Source organism: Chrysochloris asiatica, unplaced genomic scaffold, assembly GCF_000296735.1.
Source record: "Chrysochloris asiatica unplaced genomic scaffold, ChrAsi1.0 scaffold00004, whole genome shotgun sequence".
Taxonomy (NCBI): Eukaryota; Metazoa; Chordata; class Mammalia; order Afrosoricida; family Chrysochloridae; genus Chrysochloris; species Chrysochloris asiatica.
Window position 1 is genome coordinate 11,299,147 of NW_006408522.1, and position 26,914 is coordinate 11,326,060.

General features: G+C 38.6%; 1 protein-coding gene across 1 annotated transcript; it reads left to right on the forward strand.

The window, feature by feature from the left end:
- The first annotated feature begins 494 nt into the window (after positions 1 to 494).
- On the forward strand, positions 495 to 24,725 carry BNIP2 (BCL2/adenovirus E1B 19kDa interacting protein 2). Its single transcript, XM_006831588.1, has 10 exons — positions 495 to 669; positions 9,543 to 9,649; positions 10,823 to 10,890; positions 11,762 to 11,938; positions 13,603 to 13,779; positions 17,579 to 17,681; positions 18,586 to 18,717; positions 19,798 to 19,884; positions 19,984 to 20,082; positions 23,818 to 24,725. The coding sequence occupies exons 2-10, from the start codon at positions 9,600 to 9,602 to the stop codon at positions 23,867 to 23,869; spliced, it is 945 nt and encodes a 314-aa protein (XP_006831651.1). The 5' UTR covers positions 495 to 669; positions 9,543 to 9,599; the 3' UTR covers positions 23,870 to 24,725.
- Positions 24,726 to 26,914: the final 2,189 nt, after the last annotated feature.

Genomic DNA, 26,914 nt, shown 5'->3' on the forward strand with positions numbered 1-26,914 from the left:
CGTATATTTAGTCACTGAAAACCTTATGAAGAGCGGAGAAACACTGTAAGATAACCACCACTCGGCTGTCAGTTTTTCGTACTGTAGTGGCTTGTGACTTGCTGGGATTCTGGAAGCTATACCATGGGTATTTTAAATACTACCAGGGTCAAAGTCACTGTAAGTATCAATAAAGATAAGCAAAAAGGAAACAATAATGGCTCTGAGCCTGTAAGTGCCGCACCCCAGCAAAGAGGAAACTCCACCAGCCTTTAAGGCGCCGCCGCTGTGATTGCCAGCCCACCACCGCGGAAAATATTGGACCGTCGCGCATGTGCAAGAGCGGCCGTTACCCCGCAACACTGAAGAGAGGGCGGGTTTGTGGGCTTCAGGAAGACGCCACGCCTTCGTCTTCCTCTCTGCGGACTGCTGCGCCTGGAAAAGGCCTGGATGTTGTCACTTCCGCTGTCGCCAATCTCTACTTCCGGGTCAGGACTGCCGCTTTCACCGCCGCAGCCGTCGTCGCCGCCGCCGCTGCTGCAATTGCGGCCGGGAAACTGGGCGCTTGTCTCCGTCGCCCATCGAGGGGAGCGGGCTCCGCTCGGCGCCGCCTTTTGCGACCTGGCCGTCAGCCCTACGTCGCCGGTCTGGAGAGGCGAAGAGAACGAGGGGGCCGAGGCTTCCTCCGGGGTGAGTGGGAGGAAGGGAAGTCTCGGCTCGGTGGGCCTAGGCTAGGAACAAACCTATAGTGCAGGATGTGTGGGGCGCCTGTCCACTAGCAGCAAGGGGAGAGGGAGCCGCGGGGATTATCTGTCGTTGGGGGCGCCGTAGAACCTGCCCTGTCCCCGCCTCGCTTAGATCCCGCCCTTGGCTCAACTCCTGTTTGCGTTGGCCAGCCTTGCCCGCCACCCCTTTTCCGTTGGTTGAGGTTGTGGTGTTCGGCCTGAAGCCTTCTCCCAACACGGACCACACCTCCCACCAACTGATTTGGGTGCGGTGACTAGGACTCCATGGTACACGTTTTAACCAGCTTTGGTCTTGGTGCAGAACAAAGAAGCTTGGATTTCTGGTGTGCCTCGTACCCTCGGGGAATTGACACGGAAGCGGCATTTGTAATCAGCACTTTATTAAACCTTCCTGAGCAAGGCAAACCAAATGTAGAGTGTGTACGTGGACGCCTGGTGTGGCGCTGTAAGACAGACACTGGGCTGCGAACCACAGGTGGCCAGTTCAAATCCAACAGCAGCTCCTCGGAAATCCTGTAGAGGGTCGCAGTGCGTCGAAATTGACTCCACAGCACTTAGCAACAACAGCGTGAACAGCTGAGTCCCTGCGTGAATTTGCCTATAAATACCTGGCAAAAATGATTTGATTCTCTTGGGTGCCTCTGATGCCACTGGAAGTGTCCCAGATCGATTCGTTTTAAATCAGAAATTATATCTATATTATGTTTTTTGAACCTGTTCTATTTTCTGCTTGTTCCAGAAACACTGTAGACTTAGGCTTTCCCTGTTCATCTACCTAGGTAGTCTCACTGCCTCCCATACGGTGGCTGTGTGCTGTGGAGTCGGTTCCGACCCATAGCGACCCTGTACAGGGTTTCCGAGGCTGTAAATCTTTACGGGAGCAGTAAGCCTCATCTTTCTCCCGCGGAACAGCTGGTGGTTTTGAACTGCTGACCTTGCGGTTAACAGCCCGATTAATAACCACGACGCTACCAGAGCTCCTTAAAGTTTGGGTATTTGGATATTAAACCTTGACTCTTTTTGGTTTCAAATGCAGTGTAAGGTAAAATGGCATTGATAACAGCTGTTTTGTTTTTTTTTAACCTCACAGAATTGTTGGTTGAAGCCTTGGAGATGATTAGTGTTGTAGTGATTGTTGTTATCTGCCTTCAAATGGTTCTGACTCATAGCGCCCCTCTCTCTAGGGTTTCTAAAGAGGGGCTGGTGGGTTTGAATTTCCAACCTTTCAGTTACCAGTCCATTTCTTATCCTACAGTGCCACACCAGGACAGTAATTGTTGTTATTGTTAAGTGCTGTCAAGTTGGTTCCAACTGATAGCAACCCTGTATAGGGTTTCTGAGGAGCAGCTGGTGGGTTAGAACCACTAACCTTGTAGTTAGCAGTCTAGTGCTTATCCTGCAGCACCACATCAGGACAGTGATTAATATAATGTAAAAAGCAGCCTTTGGGAAAGTGGTTTAATTCAGTCATTCTGAAGTAATACTGGAGTAGAAGGAGCAGTGAGGAGGGAATACAACTCACAAAGGTAGTGTGGTCAGACCCAAACAGGTAACTGTGGCTGACAATAGTAAGATGACATGGTAAGCTTAAATCCTATAAAGCACAGTACTGTCATAACATGCCAAAAGGAGCTCTGGGAGAGTAGTGGTTACGAATCGGGCTGCTAACCTCAAGGTCGGCACTTTGAAACTACCAGCTGTTCCGGGGGAGAAAGATGAGGCTTTCTGTTCCCATAAAAATTTGCAGCCTCGGAAACCCTGTACAGGGTCATATGCGTTGGAACCCACTCCACAGTACTTAACAACAGCAACAACAATGTTCCAAGCTTTTCATTTTTTCATTTTATGTTACAACCAATAGTTACAACTTTACAACAGGTGGTAGAGATCAACTAATTAGACTTTAATCTTTTTTAAAGATCTCAGGGCATCTCCAGGATAATATTAAATTATGCTGATAATTTTCACAATTTTGAGAAACCAGTACTATGCGAGTTTCCCTTTGACTATGATTTTAACATTTCTGATAAAGCATCTCATTTTATTCTTAAAAGCCTATGTGACCCTGTACTCAGGGGAAAATTACAAACATAAAGTGTTTTCAGGGAATATTTTGGCAGTCTCCATGTTGTTGTTGTTAAGTGCCATCTAGTCAGTTCTGACCCTTAGCGACTATAGGGTTTCCAAGGAGCAGCTGGTAAGTTTGAACCGCCAATCTTGTGGTTCAAACTGCATTTGCTGTACACCACCATACCAGGACTCCTTCATAATTTTTAGGGTGGTCTAAAGTATTTTTCAGTGTTGCCAGCCTCACTGGAAAAAAAGTGAACATACTTTTAGAGTTTAAATGGGGAGGTAAGAGACTTGCCGGGACATTTCCTTCTGCCAGCTGTAATTATTTTTCCTATAGGTGGTGCTGGTGGCCATAGCTGCAGTGCAGTACGTGATTTACTGTCTCTCCTAACCGTAGTCTTTGTAAACTCTCAAATGATTTTTTCCTGATGGGTCTGGGTAAGGGAAGATGCTGATGGATTGTATAATTCAAGTATGAGTGATTGTTAACAGGGTTTATTGTGAAAACTTGAAATTCTTACATGGGTATAAAATGAACCATCTCCGAAGCAATGGGGGGGGAATTTCACTGATATCAGAGAAGAGCCAGGAGTGGTGTGTGTCATTTGGACCCTGAGATTTCTGTGCGTTTAATTCCTCAACCCAGGGACAGAAAGCTGTGACACCAGGGAAGGGGCAGAGGAGCAGCAGCAGCAGAACACAGAACTAGCCAGAGCATTGGGCCTCCCAGCCCATGGAACAAGTCAAGCGGAGTGACTTTGGGCAGGAGGCTTGCTTGCAGAAGTAGGGTGTCTCCTGGCACTTAATTGAAAGAGCTAGGTTGGCTGACCCAGGGAGGTAGAGCCTAGCACCTTCAGGCTGAGATTTAGGGTGCTGTGGTGTGCCTTGAGGACATTTATCAGCAACCTTATAAGAGCTTTGTAATATTGGCCTGAATGGGCCAAGGTCAGGCCAAGGGGCTGAGGCCAGAGAGATGCCTGCCTGATTATAATAACTATGCCCTGAACATTTCTAATCCTGGATTGTAACATCTTAACTTGCCTAGTGGTGGTGGTGGTGGTAGTTATGTGCCCCGGAGTCGGTTCCAACTCATAGCCACCCTGTATAGGTTCCTAGGCTATCAGCCTATAGGAGCAGAACAGCTGGTAGTTTCAAACTGCTGACATTGGGGTTGACAGCCCAACTCATAACTACTACAGTATCAGAGCTCCTTCAGTTGCCTAGTAAATCCCATGATTGTGAGTGCATTGTCTTAAGTTTTATGTGGCCATTGCGATGAATTCTTGAACCTAGCTAAGTAGAGTGCTTTGGGAGGGATGATAGGTGCCACATTTTTGACTGACTTCAATACCTTTGTTACATTACGTAATAGTAAAATTTGCCTGGCAAAATTAGGCTGTGGTTAAAGCAGTTCTAGGGATGCTCTCAATAGTTAATGTTTGCCTATGCTGCTAAGCAGCATGGAGAAACCCACTTCTTCATGTTGGCTACATCTACCACTGCACTTCCTCTCTGAATCTGTGTTGTGCAGAAACCGATTGTTCTTTGAGGTCAGTGACTTCTTCCTAAGCCCTTCACAGATGCCTGGCATAAGTAAGAATGTTCTACCGCTATCACCAGTCTGTGGAGATATAGCAGGTCATTCCTGTTGTGTTGGGCTATTTTAGCAAAGCACCTTCAAGTATATTTCCCCGTGCTAATTTGCAGAAACATCTATGAACAAAAAATGGCAAACAGTTAACTTATGAGTCAGCAGTATCCTAATTTCCTTTTCTTGTTGGCTTCCTGTTCTTGCATCTGCTGATGAGAATGTGTTTCCAAGAACAGAACTGTCAGTTGTGTCAAGGTTTTATCTACCTACTGTACTGTTTCCCCGTCATAGTCAACATGCAATGGTTTATTTAATTAGCTTAATTATTCTTAAACCAAATATCCATGCTTATATACAAGGTGGCGTCAAAAAGTTCATGGAAAGAAAGAATTAAAAAATGATGGAATCTTACTATGAACTTTTTGAAGTCCCTTTAGTATTGTACTATATGGAGCTCTGGTGGCACTATAGAATATGCACTAGACTGTTAACTACAAGGTTGTCAGTTCAAAGCCATCAACTGCTCCAAAGAGAAAGATGAGACTGTCTATTCCAGTATAGATTTACAGTCTTGGAAACCCTATGTGGGGTCACTATGAGTTGGAGTCAACTGAATGGCCATGAGAATGCTATGCTGTATTAACATGACATTGTTCAGTATGATACTAGAGTCAACAGTGACTACATGGACTAAGAGGACTGAAGAACTTAGGTTAGGGTTGGTAAGTGCCTGACAGTTCCCATTCATAGTGACTCTATAATGTTCCTGAGGAGCACCCGGTGAGCCTGAACTTACTTTAGGTTAGCTGTCCAGTACTTATCCTACAGCACCAGACCAGGACCCTGTATATGTTGTTAAGTACCGTTTTCCGACTCATAGGACCCTGTCTTGTGTTTCCAAGGAACGGCTGGTGGGTTTGAACTGCTGACCTTGTGGTCCTGCAGCACCACACTAGGGCTTTGTAGAGAAGCTATTTTCAAAACTGGCCAAGTGGTAAAGCAGGTACAAGGCATGGTTTGTCTTCTAGAATTTTACAAGAAGAAGAAAAATCTTTTCTGTTACAGATAACAATTTACCAACAAATTTGTTACATATATGTTGGTTGCTGCAGACTATTTTATTACATTTTTAAGGCATAAAACATGAAGTAAAATTTACTTATAAAGCTTTATAAACAAAATGAACATATATGAAAATGAGCATTGTATCATACTTTATAATTAAATATTCATTTAATATTTATAGATCTACTATGTTCCAGGCACTAGGTGTTGGGAATCTACTGTCATATCTTTTGCTACTTTTATTTTTGGAACTGTTATTTTTCTAATTCGGTACAAAATTTGAGAAAGGCCTCCAGATTGTCCTTATAATATTCTAATACCTAATAAAAAGTGAGACAAGAAAATGAGAAACTTTTCTGATTGCTGAATTTAGGTATGGCTCGGATATAAGCATTAGACTGAAAATTACAAGGTTGGCAGTTCTAGCCTACCAACTGCTCTGCAGAAGAAAGATAAGGCTCCTCCTAAGCCTTGGAAACCCTATAAAGGGTTAGTAAGAGTCAGAACCAATTCCATGGTACTTAACAAGAATATTTGTTCGTGTTATAGTAAAGACTTTAAAAAAAAAAACATTGAGAGTTGTCGTGATTAAAAGTTTGGAAGAGATTGTCAGTTTCCAATCTTTGATGATGGAATGCTTTGGTCTCACTTGAGCATAATTCTGGTGTCCTAAGTACATAGGGTCTTCAAAAAGGTCTTGGAAAAATTCTATTATCTTTCCATTCTGTCTGTGAATTTTTTTGAAGCCCACCTTTCTGAGCAGTAAGTGTTGGTCTTCCTGGTTTTAATTGTGGAGTCCTTTCTACTGATTCTGTGTCTAAATAGATGAGGCTGTCACTTTTAGTTTACTTTTCCTTTTACTCAGAGAAAGAGGTTTACTGTCAGAAGCCATTGTATGATGTGTGTTCAAAGTGTTGGTGTGGCGCTACACGATAATATGCTGGACTGACTGCCAGGTTAGTTTAAAATGCAAGGTCGGTGGTTCAAGCTCACCAGTTGCTGTTCAGAAACTCTACACAGGGTCGCTATGGGTCAGAACCGACTTGACGGCACTTAACAAGAACAACATGTATTAGAAACAGAAGAACTGCTAAATAAGTGGACTCAAACATAGGAGCAATTGAGGATGGCACAGGATTGGGCAGTGTTTTGTTCTGTTTTACAAAAGGTTACTATAGTCCGAACTGACTCGATAGCCCCTAATAACAGCAGCAGCAGCAGCATTATATCTGAAGCGGGGGTTTTTTCCTCATTAATTTCTCAAGATTGCCTAGTTTGGTGTTTCCCCAGAGAATTGTTGTTGTTGTTAAGTGCCATTGAGTTGGTTCCAACCCATAGCAACCCTGTATAGGGTTTCCGAGGAGCTCCTGGTGAGCTTGAACCGCCGGCCTGGCAGTTCAAATGGCTTTGCAGTGTGGCGCATTAACCCACAGCACCACACCGGGACTCCTCCCAGAGAATTAGATATGCTTTATTTGTTAATATAAATAAGTGGAATGTGGTGCTTTAGGATAAGCACTGGACTACTAGCAGTAAGGTTGGCAGTACAAACCACCAGTCGCTCCATGGAAACTCCATGCAGGGTCACTGTGAGTTGGAGCCTACTGGATGTCACTAACAACAAAATCACCACCACTACCAAGAGGAGTGTGGTGACTCTGTAGGATGAACACTGGCCTGCGAACCACAAGGTTGATAATTCAAGCCTGACAGAAGTTCCACAGGCCAAAGGTTTACAGCCTCGAAAACCCTGTACAACGTTGCTATGGGTCGGAACTGACTCAACGGCAACACCTAACAACCACTACCGTCTGCTGTGAAAGGGATTGCATTAGGAGTAGGAGGAAAAAGTGGATAAAAATCATAAAAAACGAAAACAGGTTTACTGGTTTGGTAGAGACTGGTGGAATCACTTTAGTTACCCTCAGGTCTGGAGCTGAACTTGGCCCCATGGTTCGATTTGTTGTTCTGGAAAACACTGCTTTTTCTTTGTAACTTTGTATCTGTTGAGTGTTGTCATGACATAGTAGATAAGGCAGCCATAAACCATGACCAGATCTTTTTTCAGAGGACTAGTTGACCTGAGTGTGAAGAGTGTACACTGAAGGACTGGCACCAAATTAAAACATTTGTTTGATAAGTGTTTTTACAAATCATATATGCGTACATGGTTTTTAAATCAAATCGTAGAAGAATTTATAAGGAAAAGCACAAGTCATTGTCTTAATTGTACCTTCTTTTCTCTTCCATTCATGTCAACCACTTTTAATTTTGTTTTGGTACTCCTAGTGATCATTTATATTTCTTAAGAAGTATGCTTTGTACTGCTGTTTCCTTAATAATTTTGGATATCTATTCACTTACTTATAAGTAAACTGAATACTCATCTACTGTATCTAGTCCCCTCTAGTCATTCCTGGAGTCCTGATGTGGCACTGTGGGATAAAGACTGAAAGACTGGTTTGAACCACAAGGTCGGTGGTTCAAAGCCACTAGCGGCTCCTTGGAAATCATACAGAGGATCGCTATGAGTCAGAACCAACTCGATGGCACTTAGACTCCTCACTTTATAAAATGAGCACATTGGCACCGTGTGAGGCTGCAGGTTAATGCGCTGGACTGCAAGGTCAGTTTGAACCACCAGATCAACAGTCAAGCTCACCAACCACTCCTTGGAAACCCCATACCAGGGAAACAACTTGACAGTGCTTAACAACAACCCTTCCTTGGAAAAACGAAAAAAATACAATTCATGACCTAACTTAGTCGGATAAACAGAGACATTCATCAGTCTCTGAAAGCTTATTTCATACAGTATGAGTAAAAATATATAAATAGACAGACTTCTTTAACTGACTTGGGAATTGTGACATTGAAGCTATAGAGATCTGTCCACTGCCACTGAATTGATTCCACTCATAGCGACCCTTTGTAGTTGCAAGCAGACAGCCTCATCTTTCTTATTCAGAGCAGCTGGTGAGTTTGAACTGCTGACCTTGGAGTTAGCAGTCTAACTCCTAACCTACAGTGCCACCAGGACTCCTTGAAGCGCTATAGAAAGGGAAATACAAATCATCGAAATATGCTTGGCTAAGCTGAGTTGTTGTTGTTGTTAAGTGTTCTTGAGTCGGTTCTGACACGTAGTAACCCTGTATAGGGTTTCAGAGGAGCAGCTGGTGAACTTGAACCACTGACCTTGTGGTTCAAACTGACTTTGCCTCTGGTACAGTTAGGAAAGTATAAATTGTGTCGATGATTCAGTACCAACTCACGGAAATCCTCTGTAATAACTGTTACATAGTGTTTCTGAAGCTATAATCTGTATGGGAGGAGTCTGGTGGTGCACTGGGTAAGCACAGGACTGGACTGCTAATCAAAAGGTCAAAAGCTGGAACCTTGAGAGAAGTGGCAGTCTGCTTCTTTAATGATGCAATCTTGGAAACCCTATAGGCAATTCTACTCCAGCTTGTAGTGTTGTTGTGGGTTGAAACAGATCACCAGGTCTTGTCTTCTGTGCAGCTGATAGCTTCAAACCACCAACCTTTGTTAGCTCTGTTTACTGTTTTCAATTTCTACACTCTATCTGTATCCAAAGGAGCTCTGGTAGCGTAGTGGTTACGAATCGGGCTGCGAACCTTAAGGTCAGCGTTCGAAACTACCAGCTGTTCCGCGGGAGAAAGATGAGGCTTTCTACTCCCGTAAAGATTTACACCCTCGGAAACCCTATACAGGGTCGCTATGGGTCGGAACCGACTCGATGGCACATAACAACAACAACAACATCTGTATCCAAAGGACAGAAGACTAATTTAAATTATAACCTAAGACACTCATGCAATATGTAACTGAAAACATGCACTGTCACTGAACTGTGGTACTACAAACAGTAAGTACTGCTTTGTTTATTAATTTTTAAAAGGTAGGGGGAAATGGTGTTTGCAACCCAATAAATCGGTTTCATGACCAGACCACTGTGGTAAAAGTAAAGTTCAATAGTTGATAGGGTGGAGGTGTTCACCTTTTCATCAGAAAAAAATTGAAAGTGAAAAATCAGTTACTAATGACACTTATTTCTCTCTCCTTCATAGGACATTGGCTCTCTGGATTATCAGGAGCTTATAGTTGACATTGAGGCCAAGCTGAGGATGGAAGGTGTGGAACTTAAGGAAGAATGGCAAGATGAAGATTTTCCAATGTGAGCAGTCTTGTCAGATGAAAACAAATTTAGAACAAAACATTAAAACTTCTTTATTGAGATATCACTTACTAAAAATGAATATTGGGCCTCTTAAAGAAGGCTAGTATTACAAAATGATTATTGGAATATTAGGAAATAAAAGTTCTTTGTATCTTAATTTTCAACCAAACATTTATCTTTTAATTTTGTTTTAGATATGTAAGCTTCAAAAGTTTTGCTTTTGCTAATAGTGCCTTAATGAGGTAATTCTTAAACTGGGATCTGAGGGATATCTTTAATTATCTACAAGAATTTGTAAGTTTTGTGTTTTTATTTAAAGGCAGTGCTTTTTAAATAAATAAAAATCTTCTAGATCATCTGGCCAGCCACTTTGACACATATTTCCAAAAGCAGACTTTACATTTAAATGATGCTTCCTTGCCACCGTGGTCAGAGATTTTCCGGTACATCATAAGAAGTGCCTAAGCATTTGGAATCCGGACAGCTGATAGGAAAACTAAATCATTGCATAGCACAGGATGAACACAGCAACATAGGAATGCTCAACTCAAAAGCATTGTAGCCATCATTGTGAGTGGCAGTTTAGCTTCATCTTGTTGGTGGTGTGCTGTTGAGTCGGTTCCAACTCAAGCAACCCTGTGTAGTGTTTCTGAGGCTGTAAATCTTTATGGGAGCAGAAAGTCCCATCTTTCTTCAACGAAGTGACTGATAAATTTGAACTGCTGGCCTTATGGTTAGCAGCCACCCCAACTTGTAACTCATGTTGCTACCAGGGCTCCTAGCTCCATCGTTGTTGTTGTTAAGTGCGGTGTCAATTCTGACTCATAGCAGCCCTGTATAGGATTTCCAAGGCTTTAAGTCTTTGCAGGAGCAGACAGTCTCATCTTTCTTCTGCGGAGCAGCTGGTGGGCTCAAACCACTAACCTTGTGGTTCTCAGTCCAGTGTTTATCATATGGAGCCACCAAACTCCCAGCTTCATGGCATTAACATTCATGTATTTGAATTATATTGGTGTGGTAGGTTGTTAAAATTTTAACATTTATTTTATACTTACATAAATCTTACATAAGAAGCTTATATCAACTTTGGTCTGAGAAGTTTTAAGTAGTTCATAAATTACTAACTTTAACACTGCTTTAATAGTATACATATGTGTGTGTATCTTTTAGACCTTTACCGGAAGATGATAGTATTGAAGCAGATATACTAGCTGTAACTGGACCAGAGAGCCAACCTGGTAAGAACCTGACATTTTACATTTCAATGAAATGATAAACTTTAACTGTGCTGTTTTTGAATACATTTCTTTTCCAAGGGAAAAATAATTGGTTTTTATTACGTCACAGGGAGTCCGAGAATAAATTGTCATGGCAAGAATTTTGGAATGCTTAGATATTTTTTGAAATTGAATTTCTGAAAAAACGTATGAACTATTGGTTTTATGAACTATTACAGTAAAAGAAAGGGGTGGTAGTAAGGAGCTCTGGTAGCATAGTGGTTACGAATCGGGCTGCTAACCCCAAGGTTGGCAGTTCGAAACTACCAGCTGTTCTGCAGGAGAAATATGAGGCTTTCTGCTCCTCATATTTCTGCTCCTTTCTGAAGATTTACAGCCTCAGAAACCTTGTGCAGGGTCACTATGAGTCAGAAGCGACTCCATGGCACATAACAATAGTAAGGAGCTCTGGTAGCGTAGTGGTTACGAATCAGGCTGTGAACCTCAAGGTCAGCAGTTCAAAACTACCAGCTGTTCCGCGGGAGAAAGATGAGGCTTTCTGCTCCCGTAAAGATTTACAGCCTCAGAAACCCTGTACAGGGTCGCTATGAGTCGGAACCGACTCCACAGCACATAAACACCACCACCATTAATAATATTTAGTGAGAGGTAACTATATGGTAAGTCATACCTTTACTAAGATATCTTGTTCTCCTGCCATGATGTCAAGCATTAGTAATCAAGATTCAAAGTTTATAAATTAACCATTGTACGAGAATTGTGTTTAATGTTACTTTTCTCAAGAATGAAGTGGTTAAATTTTCTTCTCTTACTCAATTTGAGCATCTAAGCATTCCTTCTAATATATCCTTTACTTTGTTTTCCATTCCAGACTCATTAGAAGTTAATGGAAATAAAGTAAGAAAGAAACTGATAGCCCCAGACATTAGCCTGACACTGGATCCTAGTAATGGCTCTGTGTTGTCCGATGATTTGGATGAGAGTGGGGAGATTGACTTAGATGGCTTAGATACACCGTCAGAGAACAGCAATGAGTTTGAATGGGAAGGTAAGAGTTTCACTGTTTTAATCGGGGTTTTATTAATGAGTGTTTGTTCTTAAATATATAACATGCTTTCACAATGATAGTCTCATATTAGAAAAATCGGAAAAAACTTAAAATTTGATGAGGCCAACTAAAATAATCATATTAATTTTGTATGAAATAATAAATGGTTCTTAAACTTATACATTTGTTACTAAGATAAGAAATTTTGCTAAAACCAAATATTTTCAAAACTGTTTATAGATTATGCAAGTTAGTTACATATATTTTTTTCCTTAGTTGCCCCAGTGCTATGAAGTTTGTTCAGAATTGCTCCCAAAATATTGCTTGGTAATTGCAAGTGTGCACTTTTAATCAGTTGATCATCTAAAGAAAAAAGGAAAGTTAGTGGAAAAATACCTATAGAGACTTGTATTAAACCAAATATACTCTAAGTAGGTAAGAGGTTTTTTTAAGGGGTGGGGGGCTAAAGAAGGGAGTTAGGGGGAAGAGTTTTTTTGTGTTGTTTTTTTAAATAGGTTTGCCTAAGAGTACTGTACTTTATGAAAAGACTGACTTCTAGCTCCAAAACCAGAATTCCTTATCATTCGTTATTTGGAATTCAAAGAAACGGGCATGTGTGTTGCTTTGCATGCTTGCTTTAATTAGATAATTACTGTCAGCAGTATCTTTATACATTGTCATAAGTAATTTATATATATTCCATCTTTAAAATGATTTTTACTTTAAAGCAGCTTTTAGCATTAGTTATCTGCAGTTGAAAAAAAAGTAAGATTCTTAATATATTTTTTGCACCTTTTTCCTCACTGTTTTGCTGGTTCACTAAGCATTCCGATAATAAGCAATATTTTATAAAGATACTGAAGTAGTTTTCTGCCTGTGTTTTGTCTCTTCTTTCTTTAATGCTACTGTAGTCATTTCCTGGAAGGATATTTTCCGTTAACAGCTTTGTCTTGGAAACAAAACAACTAACATGCAGTAGGTTCCCCTCCCCCCATCTTTTGGTAAGGACTATGATACTAAAATTCTGAAAATCATTAACTTCATTAAAAATTAGATAAAATGCGATTTTGAAACATAAATTACACCTAATTATTGGTGCTTAACGTTTTGGCTAATGTTGATCTAAATACACTTTTGTTTTTTGCATGTACACTTCAGAATGTTAAAAATAAATTGCTGTATAAAAATGATCAAATGAGAAGTGATTGGTGCTAGTTAACCACTTTCTATCTGATAATTATATTGTTTGGAGAATAATTTATATGCTCAACAAAAACAATTTTCAGATCGTTACTTTAAGTAGTACACAGTAGTAACTGTCAAAGACATTGTTTTCATAAGTAGAATCTAGAAAGGCATTGCAGGGCCAATATACTAAGTCTTTGATGGCTGTTACTATTAGAACTTTGGATAAATACGTGATAAGGTGCTTTGCTGAGTTAGGCATTAAGAAAGATTGAATAACTGATTTCCAAAAGACATTTCATGGCCTCATATTAAGAGCAAGCCTTTCTTCTTATTATGAAATGGATTCTTAAAATTCTGCCAGTGGTATAATGAAATATGTTCTGGATAATCAAATTAGATAGTAAAGTGGTTAACCTATAATTTGCATTTAACTATGAAAATAGCAGTTTATAACTTAAACATTTTTTATTTGACAGATGATCTTCCAAAACCTAAAACTACTGAAGTAATTAGGAAAGATTCAATTACCGAATGCACAGCTACAGAGGAAAAAGAAGATGGGCGGCGCTGGCGTTTGTTCCGGATTGGAGAGCAGGACCACAGGGTTGACATGAGAGCAATTGAGCCCTATAAAAAAGTCATCAGTCATGGCGGTAAGAGTTTACCAAAGATAATGCTGGCAGTTTTTTATGTAATATCAGAAATAAAATGCTTACAGATATTTATAAATAGTTTTTCTATCATTTTAGGTACATAACAGATTTGAAGTAAAGGGATAAAACTAACATTTTTAAATGGTTCATACAGGCACATAGTAAATTCAAAAGGTACACAAAGGCCCATCCAGAACCTTATAAGGTGGGACATTCCCACTAGAAAGGACAAGCAGACCAACCTGAAACAGCTACAGTGACAGAAGATAGATCTTCAAAGAAAGATCATCAGGGAAAACCCAAAACAAAAATGTCAGCATGACTGGCAACTACAAGAATAAAGCAGGCTGTTCACCAGGAAGACATTAAGGCAAGCAATCAAGTTCCTTCAGGACAAACTTCCCTCTAAGACTAAAATTCAAAGGGAACACATAAACAAGCATGTAAGCTTGCTGGCGACCACAATGGTCTACTGGTGAGTGGAAGAGGGGGAAAGGCAGCAATGAGTTCAACCACAGTCCATTGACTCCCGGTGACCTGGAGATGAGAGAGAGAGAAGAGGAAGGGCTGGTTGCTCCAAAGTGTGGTGAGACCTGAGGACACTTGAGCCCATGGCCAAGGACATAGCCACAGAGGACTAGAGCTGAGAGTGAAGAAGCATCCAGCTGATATGAAGTGAGGGGAGATGCACAAGAACACCCAAACTTGCAGACAAGTACCCATTTGATCTTGCCTCAATGGTTCAATAATCAGAATTCTACTAGAGGAAGATTACCAAAAAAAAAAAAAATTTTTTTTTTTTGATAAAGGAAACAAGGGTAAATTGCTACAATTTGATGAACCTGACCTATACTCAGGTAGTTACTCTAAGTACCAACAGAGGGAAGGAGTCTTCACATCAAGTGTCAATGCTATCCCCGCTGTACATAGGGTAAATAGGGACGGGCAACTTAATTACTGGCTACCTAAAATAAGGAGCTCTGATAGCGTAGTGGCTACGAGTTGGGCTGCGAACCTTAAGGTCAGTAGTTCAAAACTACCAGCTGTTCCGTGGGAGATTTACAGCCTTGGAAACCCTGTACAGGGTCGTTATGGGTCGGAACCGACTCAACGGCACTTAACAATAACAACAACCTAAAATGAGGGGGCGATAAAGGCACGAAGTGATGGGCTTACAAGGTTTCAAGAGGGACTTTAAGAGTATGGAGGGGAAAGAAAGAGTCCCCACTGAATAGATTTCATCTTGTCTAGATAGGTCTGATGAAAAGAGATGGGGATTCTTATGATTCAGTAGTGAATAATTGTTATCATAACTAATTGCGACTGTCAGAATTGTAAAGGTAGAAGGTATGTAACAAAAATGGGAGTGGTTAATCTTACAGTCCAGAAACAGGACCCTACGACCATCAAGGGAGAAGCGTACAAGCAGAATCCAGGACATTATCCAGAGGCAGAGATGAGGTCATGGAGAGGGGGAGCAGCTGAGGACTCTAGATTCATGGGAAGAGAGGGACTAAGCTGATGGCCAGGAGGCTGACTTGCAGAATGTGCCCTTTGGAGATATAAATTATTACATAAGCCTGAGTGTTTTGTTTTGTTTTTAAAGCTAAAGTGGATATAGAGAAAAAATAGTGTTAGCTGATGGTACATGGAGGGGATTATAATCACAAGGTGTATGATTTGTTGAATGTAAAACTGATGATCTGCCCTGTAAACCTGCATTCAATCCACAATAAAAACCTTAAAAAAAAAAAAAGTACACAAAGGTATGCAGTCAAAACTGCCACCCTCTGACTCTCTACCTTTAGCTGCCCAAGACTGGAACTTTACTTTTCCCCTTTTGTTGAGGTATGTAATCTGTACACCATGAAATGGGCATCCTGGTCTGACTCTGTAGGAGAAGCACTGGACTGCCAACTAAATGGTCAACAATTCAAACCCATTAGCCACTCCTTGGAAACCCTATACAGGTCACTATGAGTTGGAACTGACTTGAAGGCACTTAACAATAAAAAACATTATAACATTATGTAACATTTTTAGATCTAGTGTGACACTATAAGATAAACACTGGATTGCTAACCACAAGGTCAGTGGTTCAAATCCACCAGCTGCTTCTTGCTCACTATGAGTTGCAACCGACTAAATGGCACTTAACATTTTATATATTATGTATACGGTGTGATGCTAGAAGATGAGCATTGGATGGTGATAGGTTGTTTAAACCCATCAGTTGCTCCTTGGAAAACCCTTTATAGGGTGGCTATGAGTCAGAACTGACACTACATAACAACATATTTTTGTGTGTTTAAGTTATTTAAAGAAAATAAGACAGTCCTCGGTGTGTCTTTTATTCCTCCTAAGGAGCTCTGGTAGCGTAGTGGTTATGAGTCAGGCTGCTAAACTCAGAAGTCAGCAGTTCGAAACTACCAGCCGTTCCACAGAAGGAAGATGAGGCTTTCTACTCCTATAAAGGTTTACAGCCTTGGAAACCTATACAGAGTTGGCACTGACTCCGTGGCACACCACCACCACCATCACAGGACAGAGGGCACACAGGTTCAGCAGAATTGATTTTTTTTCATATAGTCATTTCCACTTAATTTACTCTGTGCTGAATTCATTCCCCTGCTTATTTGTGCAGTCTTCATTCATCTGAAAGGAAACCACTTGAATATTTGCGGTCACAGTCTTCTGCCTAATTAAATTGTATTCAGATGAAGAAAACAGGATAAACTCAATCAAGAAGCCCACAGCTACACATTAATTCAACTCCTAGGAAACAAGCTGGAAGGACCTGCCTTTTGGTGTTTAAATCTTGTATCTTTCAAAAACAGCATTTTATTTCTTTCAGGGGGAAACAGGGCCATTTTATTCTATTGGATTACCACATTTAGTACATTTTGTGACTTTAGAGATTAAGGTAGTGAAGATTGTAATGTACTTGAGATACTAAAATTTTACAATAGAAATGAAGGTTAAAGCAAAAATACTTGTTATTGATACAGTTTAATATCTAGAGATTATAATGAAAGCACACATTTTAGCACTGTTTTTCTTCATTTAGAATTATGTCAGCATAAGGTAATCTCTTAGTTTTAATAGCCTAAAATCTGCAAAATGCTCAGCATTGTTGAATAGAAAACTGTCTTTGGAGAAGCGTCTACTTTAATCATAAATTGCATAAGAATATATAATAAAAATTCAGATGATTGTATCTGAAATGGGATCCTGGTGTGGTGCTCTAGGATAAACACTGGACCACTAATTGCAAAGTTGGCAGTTCAAATACACTAATTGTTTCTTGGAAAGCCCATACAGAGCCACTGTGAGGCAGAACCGACTCAACGGGACTTAACAATTTGCTAAAATAAGGCTGGCTTTATCATTGTGTTTTAGTTTTTGTGCTCATGTTTCCGCTTCAGATTTTGTGTTCTTTTGGCTCTAGGGGATTTAAAAAGCTGTATAAGACTACACGGGGAACCCTGGTGGTACCAGGATCAAAGACCTAGGCTGCCACCTGAGACTGTGGTTGGAAACCCTATGGGGCAGTTCTGCTCTGTGCTCTGTACTTGAGCGTTGCTCTGAGTCTGAAATGACTTGATGGCAGTGAGTTAGTTTGCTTTCAGGTTTTGTGTTTATAAGACTACGTAAAATTAAGAAACCCATTTTTTTTGGGTCCTGAAGTTTGTGGAAGATGAACTACTATAAAAAATCAATCATATAAAATTCTTGGGAAAATCTTCTGAGTAAAATAACAGTAGTAATTTATTTATGTTTTTTCTCTCCTCTCCCTCAGGATATTATGGGGATGGATTAAATGCAATTGTTGTATTTGCTGTCTGTTTTATGCCTGAAAGTAGCCAACCTAACTATAGATATCTGATGGACAATCTTTTTAAGTAAGTACGTCTTCACAAAAATTTTGAACAGAATGCTAAGCTAATTTAGAATTATTATAGATCTTTAATTTGAAGAAGTTAGCTTTAACAGTATAAAAATGATAAATGTCCAGTTGTGATTCTGCAAATCTTTACTTCTTGGCATTATGAAACTGCCATTTTGGGTGTTTTTTACTGTATAGAAAAATTGTCAAATTCTAAAACGAAGGGACACATTCAGGTCTGTAAAAGTGACTTTGATTCCAACATCATAGCTAAGTTACAGTTAGCCCTAGAAGCCAAATAGAACTGAGCTAACATAGTTCAATTCTGTTTCCAGAGGGTCACTCTGTTTCTCAGAATAGTGCAGTTTTTAAAAACTTTATTGTAGGAAATTACAAATACGCAAAGGTAGAGAGGGAGAAGTATGTTAACCCTTTGTGCATCAGTCACTCAGCTTCCATAATGATCAGTTTATACTTTATTCTCACTTTTCCCTCCTGCCTCCACTGTATTATTTAGCAGCAAACTTCAGATATCAAATCAGTTCATCTATAAACATTTCAATACATATCTCTAAAATGCTAAAAAAAAAAAAAAATTATAAGGGACCATAATCAGGTTTAAACACTTAATAGTTTTTGCTTCCATTGAGAAGAAGAGAGAATTATGTAATTTGAAGAACTGAGTTCAGTTCTGCACAGCAATATCTGGGGCGACTGGTGGTGTAGTGGTTAAGCACTGAACTGCTAACTGTGAAAGGTCAGTGGGTTTGAAAGTTGAAGCAGTCTGCTTCCAGAAAGATCACAGTCTTGGGAAGCCTACTGGACAGTTCTACTTGGCCTTGTAGCATTGCTGTAGATTGGAATCAGCTTGACAACAGTGGGTTTTGTGGATTTCAGTTAATCTCAGTTTGTTTTTACAGATATGTTATTGGCACTTTGGAGCTGTTAGTAGCAGAAAACTACATGATAGTTTACTTAAATGGTGCAACAACTCGAAGAAAAATGCCCAGTTTAGGGTGGCTCAGGAAATGCTACCAGCAGATTGACAGAAGGTAATGTGAATATGGTTGGAAGCTAATTTGAATAATTTTTACATTGGCTTTAGTAGATTAGTTTTTATTTTGTGTTACCATTTGTAGCCTTGTACTCACTTCCTAAATTACATTTATTCATTTCATAACAGGTTTTTATTTCTCCTTTCTTATACAACATTGAACACTTTTCCTACAGTTTACATCTTAGAAAAGGTTGGAGAACTTACTGTATTCCCTATTTTAGTACATTCTCTGAGTGCTTGTCTCATTTATAATTCTTAGCATGTTTCTGTTGTTTCAGAGGTGCTTGTTTTAACTGTAGTCTTTTTTTTTTTTTTTTAGAACAAGCTCTAAAAATGTATGACAATGAAAGAGACTTAGCTTTGACTTGGCCTTAGCTAATTTGAACTTTAATGCGCTCAGACTCAGTAATAGGTCTGTATTTGTTAGCAGGACATGGGCAGTTCTTTTGATTTTAAAAAAAGGAACTTTTATGCCTACTTTTAGAATTATTGTAATAATTTTTTTTTGACCATTTTAAATAGGCGTAGGACAATACTTTTAATATTTCCCCCTCCCCATATTATTTTGAAACAAATTTCAGACATTATGCCATTTCATCTCTGAGTATTTCAACGTATATCTCTATTTTAAGTAATCAGACTATTTAATGCAGTGTGAACTCTTTAAGATTAGGAGTTAGGTCTGATACATATTGTCTGTTCCTATAATCTACACAGTGTCTTTTATAGTGTTGAAGGAATTAGTACCAATTTCCTTCCAACCTGGAAAATGAAACCAGTTTGTTCTATATTGGATATTGGCCTCTGCCTCTGGTTGACAGAGTTGTGAACACCAGTGATGGGAGACATTTCATAGGAGGCTCTACCATGGATACATATCTGGCCAAATGAAGTACGGTTAATTTCATAGTAACAGGAGGGTCTGTAATAATTTCTTCAGGAATACTACACCTAATTAAGAACTGTTGGATAAGCTTTTTAAATATGTTATATAAACTTGCACACTTCTGATTATTTATTTTTCTTCTAGCATTAGATATGTAGAGATTTTTTTTTTTCTTTTTTTTAAATCCAGGTTACGGAAAAACCTAAAATCTCTAATTATTGTACATCCCTCTTGGTTTATCAGAACACTTCTGGCTGTTACAAGACCATTTATTAGGTAATCTTCTGGAAAACAAAACAAATCTCCTTGTATAAATTTCTTGTCTATTCTGTTGATCAGAAATACTGTTGTAATTATTTTTATTTTCCTCCATAGCTCAAAATTCAGCCAAAAAATTAGATACGTCTTTAATTTGGCAGAACTAGCGGAACTTGTCCCCATGGAATATGTTGGCATCCCAGAATGCATAAAACAGTATGTTTAGTTTTATTTATTTAATTGTCTTGGATCTTTGTATTTTGATATAAAAGAGGTAAATACTTCTCAATACCTATTTTCTTTCTCACTTCATCAATTACAAATATTTTGTAACTGTTCTTTTTTTATACTGAAGAGAAATGAGGAAGAAACTGTTTTCCCAACACCTTCCTAAACCTAGAGACTGCTTCCTGTAAGTCAAAGTTTCAGTCATAGAACTAGAAGAAATGATTTCTGGTTGTCATTTGTTTGATATTTCTTAAGGACTGTCCATAATGTAAGAGATGATTTCTCCATCCGTCAGTACTGAGGCGCATTCTCCAAACTTGAACATGAATAGTCTCATGATGTCATCAAAGAACTATGTTGCTAAAGTAATAAAATAGTGTTTATAGCAGCCCAGTCTTGATACTTTCCACTGGCTGGGAAGTAGTTCTGTTTCTAAAATTCACTTCCATCTTTCGTTTGAAAGTACTTGGTAGAATGTAAATACTTAAGCATCACAATGTCATAGAAAAATTCATTTGTTCCGTTAAACTGAGGTTGTAGTCTGCTTAACGTGTCAAAACTAGATTTACCTAGTCCACTTTCACTTTATACATAGTGTGCATTAAATTTTTTGTTTTTCTTATAAATTTTTATGGGGTTTTTGTGGGGTTTTTGTTAGTGCCTTTTTTTTTCCTTTTTTTTTTTTTTGAGTTTTTATTCATCTACGTAACATGTATATTTACTGAAATAACTCTTCCCTACCAAGGTATGAAGAAGAAAAGTTAAAAAAGAAACGAAAAAGGTATATGCACACCTTGAATGGGTTGCATCTAGACTAGTCTATTTGCATTGCACAGACTAACTCTTCCCTACTGGTTGGTTAGCTTGTAGACAAAGATGGTAGCATATGTAAATATAAATATACCCCAGCATCCAGATACAGGGTGAATCCAAAGTTTCTTATGCTACATATGACTTGGATTCGCCCTGCATGAACACATGTATACGAATTAAGAGTCCTGGTGTGGTACTGTAGGATAAGCACTGGGCTGCTAATCACAAGGTCAGTGGTTCATACCCACCAGCCACTCCTTGGAAACACGCTATACAGTTGTTGCTGTGAGTCGGAACTAATTTGGTTGCTCTTAGCAACATAATGCTAATTAGACAATAAAGGCAACAATCTCTTCCCCCTTCTGATTGGTATTAATACTGAAGATGAAACCAGAGAAATTAACTAAGAATACTGTTTGAAACATCTATTACTTTTTAAGAATGTATATGTTTTCTCCAATTAAAAGAAAATTCTATAACTTGTGCTTTTAAAATATTCATATGAATTTTTTAATGGCTCATAATTTATTTCCCTGGGGTTGATGATTATATTTGCAATGCATATATTCTTTGGCTAACCAACATTGATTTCCTTAAATGCTTAAATTAAATGGCCTGCTAACCAGCCAAATGTGATAAAATACCTAAAAGTTCAGTGTGCCATTTAACAGTTAAACACTGCTTTCCATTTTAAGTTTATTTCTGGACATTCTGCTTTGAGCATAACAAACTATTATCTTTTAATATCTTGTCATAGAAGAAGAAAAGCAAGGGTATAAAATTATTGCCATTGTATGTAGTAATTTATTGAAATATAGTATTTGGATCTAATTTGCTAATAGATTTTAAAATACAAGTTAAGTTAGCAAAGCATTATCATTGGATAAACTCTTAAGATTTATATATGGTTTGTGTCATTTGGGCCATTCTAAGGAACCAAGTGTAACTAGCTGTAACTAAGACTTTCTGAACTTTGAAAAGATTTTGGCTCAGTTAACCACATGATAGAGTGACAGCATCAAATTTCTACATAACATTTTACAGTTTAGCCAACACTTCTAACAGAGGGACTAAAAGTGATTTTAGTGATTTGCTGGTGTCTTGTTCCTCCATAGACATTGATGTGCTTTTGCTAGACAACTGGCTGGAATTTAAAATAAAATCTATTGTAGAATATTTTGAAGCTGGCTGCTTCAGGAAGCTTCCAAGTGAAGTGTCCTAGCTGTGCTTTAAAAAAAAATTTTTTTTAAGCCTTAGTACTTAACTATCTGTTACAAAGTACTTTTAGATCAAAAATTTTTAAATGGAACTTATTGTACTGTTGACATATATGTTGTTTGAAACCTACCACTACTATTTTATCTAAATTTGTGTGTGTGTATTTATTCTTTTTTGTGTGTGTATTTATTCTTGTCCAACTTAATATAAGCTAGTTGTTGTTGTTAAGTGCCATCCAGTCAGTTCCAACTCATAGCCACCCTGCTTAGGGTTTCTGAGGAGCGGCTGGTGAGTTTGAACTGCCGACTCTGGTTCAAACTGACATTATGGCCCTGAGCTTATTCTACAGCACCACACCAGAAGTCAAAGCTAGGGGTGGGAAAGCTTATTTATGGTGAAATCTTCTCATTGTGATAGGAGAGGGTACAAAACTAGGAGGGTTTATAGCATACTAGTTGTAAATGTTTGAGATGTTTCTATCAGCCAACTCATTCCAAGTGGGACCAGGCATATATCAAATCTAAAACTGTTTCAACTAAATTAAAAAGCAAAGTAATTAGTTCATAAGGATATTTCAGAGTCTATTGTATACCATATTAAGAGTGTGTACTTTTCAAATTTTTGACATCGTTATGAAAATATTTTTAAATGTTTCTACTTTGACTTTACCACTGGTGGAGGCTTTTAGGTCTGAATCAGTAATGTTCTGGTGCATGATGATCACAGTAATGGAAAACAGTGTGACATGTATCTTCCTTTGTCGTACCAGATGATTTTATACACCCCATCAGCACTTCAAAGTACTATGAGTGTGATAGTGTTGGTGGTGGTTGGGGGGAGTCAGTTCTGACTCTTAGCAACCCAGTATCGGAATTCCAAGGGTATAAGTCTTTACAGGAGCAGAAAGCCTCATTTTTCTCTTGAAGAACAGCTGGTAGATCTGAACTGCTGACCTTGCTGTTAGTAGCCTGATTCATAATCCATTATGGCACCAGGTCTCCTTAAGGATACTGATAGATTGTTATATATTGTCTTTGAAGGGTTGTCTGTGATTGTGCAGTAATTATGTAATCTTCTAATCCCCACTTGCTCAAATTTTGATGTGACCTCTTTGTAATCTCCCACTAATTCCAGTCAGATTTTTAATCATCTATATATTTATTAATTGTACATTCTTTGGCTCTTTACTATCAAAACAAGTGAAAGGCATTTACATTTGTAGTTTACACATAGATTCTGGAGATTAGTTATGGTTTCTGTAAATACATATTTTTTAATCTCTCAATTAAAAAATATTAATTGATCAAGTGGTGGCACTGTATTATTTTTGTTAAAAAAATTTATTTCTGAAGGAGTTGTTTCTCCCGCCAATCTCTTACCACTTGGATCTTTACCCCAGCAGTTCAGTATTTCAGTATATAAATTGTATTTTGAATTTAAGAAAATATATGTGCAGTTGTATATAAAATACTTTACAATTTTTAATGTTAAAAGAGTTACATTTCTTGCCATTGTTCTCTTGCCTTTAAAATTTCTCTCTCCTGGTTGGGGAAGTAATGTTTGGTAACCATTTTACTATGTTTGCTTGTTTGCAAAGCTTTGTTTTAACAGAATAGTATTCTGTGCTCGAAGTAATCATTATTTTTAGAAAGAAGATTGCACGTCTCTCATTATTTATATCATTTTTAACAGAGTTGATCAAGCACTTAATGGAAAACAAGATGAACCAAAAAGTGAACAGTAAGTTTGACATCTAGTCCAAACAAGACTGAAGAACGTGCCAATGAAGCAGCGCTCTCGTTGTGCATTAACAATGCATTTATTGACCCTTAGTTTTATGTAACCTGTTACAAAGTTGACTTGACTTTTCCTTAATGGACTTTTGTACAAGAGACTGTTTACTGCTGTACTGGTTTGCAAATCTCTTGAATTTAGCTCTTTAATAGCTAATTATATTGTAATCATTTTATATTTTATATTGCAGTATCAGAACCACACTTTATATAAAGCAGTTTTTGCATTTGTTTATTGAATGATGCATCTTCTTCAGTGAAATATTTATGTGCATAAATGGTAAAGGAAAGAGATAATATATATTTTTATGTTCTTGAGCAATATTTTTTAATGTATACCTGTGTTGTGGGAAAAGATGCTGATAAATAAGACCATGATTTTGTAAAGTGCATGTTAGAAATTTTACTTTTGTAAATAGTTAAATACATTTCCTTATAACTTTGAAAAGTAAGTTGCTCCTGAGACACAGTTAAACTGGGTCTCATGAATGCCCAAAGATCCTTTTTATGTACACAATCTAAGTAGATTTTAATAGTATCCTCTTTTTTTTTTTTCCCCCATTTAATGTATATTGCTCCTTAATTCAGAAGCTCAAATACAAGTGCATTGCACACCTTATTCCTGTGTAAGACAAGTCAGAAAGCCATCTTTGGAACTAGAGAATGTAAGAGGTTTGGAATTGGAGTGTACTTAAGTATACGTGGAACATATTTTGTCTTCTGGCCAGCAGTCAGAACTTTATACAAATCTTAATGTCTTTTCACTAATGTGAAATACGTCGTGTGTCCAGGCCGTCACTCCCCTGAAGTGTGATGACTGACTTACTGTCACACTTCTGCAGAAAATAAGGGCTGCTTTTGAAACTGCTCTCGGTGTGGGCACCCAGATACTTCTAGATATCAGTTCTTGGTAAGTAGGTGTTTGACCTAGTTAGATGTGGTGTCTTTTCACAATTCTGTTGACTCATGTAAGTCTTATAACATCATCACTTCATGCTGCTTTTGATGACACATTTGATATAAGCATATAAATTCATTAATTTGGTAAATAACCTACACTTTACACTGAAATGAATTGTACTTGTGCTTCCAGACAGAACTCAATTACCCAACAGATCACTCTAAAGCAATTGCTTTACCACAGGCTAAAGCTGTGTAAAGTTTGTCAGTTGATGTTCAGGTACGTGCATTAGGGGAGCTGAGCTATGTTTTAAGATTTATTCTATTCTAGGCACACACGGGGCTTTTAAAATAATTGTCTTTCTTAGTATGAAGTTTCTATTATAAAAGGGAATTTTCCTTAGACTTCTTGTCCTCATCACCTGTGAACTTGGCATGCTAGCTTAAATCCAGTATTGGGAGATGCTGGGAGGTTCCCAATGTGAGCGATTCCTCGGTAGCCTCATGATAGCACACCCAGAGCTAATGGCATTATAGAGGATGAAGTAAAAGCCATTACTGCATGCTCAAGTAGGAGAAACACTTGTGTGGACACAAAGCAGCAATAACAACTTAGGCATTCCTTCTGAATTCATAATATGAATATTATGAATTAAGTATTATATTAAAGTTGTGACTGTATTCTATGTCTTTGTTGTTGTTGTTAAGTGCCGTCGAGTTGGTTCTGACCCATAGCGACCCTGTATAGGGTTTCCAAGGAGCAGCTGGTGCACCTGAACCGCTGACCTTGCACTTTAAATGGTCTTTCATCTGTGTTAAGTTGCTAAATGCCATTGAGTTGGTTCCAACCCTGGATAGGGCTTCTGAGGAGTGACTGGTGAGCTTGAACCACCGACCTCAAGGTTCAAAGCAACTTTGCAGTCCAGCGCATTAACCCACAGCGCCACATCTGTAGGTCCTGTTTAAAGTAGACTGAGGTTTTTGGTTTTTTTTCAATAGGTTTTGCACCATATATGAAGTGCTCAGTTCTTCTGTTTGAAAAATTCAGTGAACAATTTCAACCTTTTATTGTGTTTATTGATTTTTGCTTTTCCAATCATTGTTCCTAACTATAGATATAACTTGTTCTAAAAGTGAAAAGTTGCCCTAAATTTCTTTAAGCTAGAAGCAGCCTACATTCTACTGGGACATGAACATTTAGAGGGAAAGTGGTAACATCTGAGATATTACAAAAAATGCTGTGCTCTGAATCACTGGCTTAAGAAGCAGCCTGCTTTAATCTACACCTTAGTGGAATCTTGTGAAGGGAAGTACGTCATAATAAATATTTTATAACTATAAGACTTAAGATAAAAATTAGCAGATTAGAGTAAAAGCATTTCTTATGTTTGCTATTTGTAGTTTGTAATGTCTCCCCCATGTCTAGTTTTTCATTTCTGACTGAAATGAAAGTATGTGTAATTGGAGTGCTTCACCTTTCCATTAGGATCATAACTCTTAACTGGATGGGTGTATTATATTTGGGCTCTGTTGTGGTTGGATGCCATTAAAAGCGACCCTATGTATGACAGAATGAGACACTTGGGCAATGAGTTCCCCATGATACTCAAGTTTTTCATCTGAGGTCATCTGAAGTAATTTGATAACTGCATTCTACTTAACATATTCCTAAAGTAGCATCAAAGAAAAACACAAAGTTTAAGCTTTGTAGTCTAACTCAGGAAGGTGCGAAAAAATAATTTACTAGTCTGGCACAGTGGCTCCATATGCTAAGCACTAGACTGAAACCCACAAGGACAAAGACGAGGTTTCTGTGCCACAGGACAAAGACGAGGTTTTCTGCTCCCGAGAAGATTTAAAGCCTCGGAAACCTCATACAGGGTTGCTGAGTCGGAACCAACTTGACGGCACTTAACAACAGTAGTTTGGTAGGACAGTTGAGTAGGGACCTAAAAAGGAGGTAAGAGAAAGAATCTGATAAAGGGGTAAAGAGTTAGCTGTTATCTGAGATGCCACGGAATTTGCATGTCTGACAGCTAGTGGTACCCTTGTCTGTTCCCTGCAAGAAAACTGGGTAGAATATGTGAATAAGGAGG

Bases quoted from the DNA above. Each gene is read 5' to 3' on its own strand.
- BNIP2 (XM_006831588.1), top strand. From the start codon at position 9,600: ATGGAAGGTGTGGAACTTAAGGAAGAATGGCAAGATGAAGATTTTCCA. The intron at 17,682-18,585 runs GTAAGTACGTCT...TTGTTTTTACAG, and splicing joins CTGATGGACAATCTTTTTAA to ATATGTTATTGGCACTTTGG. The intron at 20,083-23,817 runs GTATGTTTAGTT...CATTTTTAACAG, and splicing joins ATCCCAGAATGCATAAAACA to AGTTGATCAAGCACTTAATG.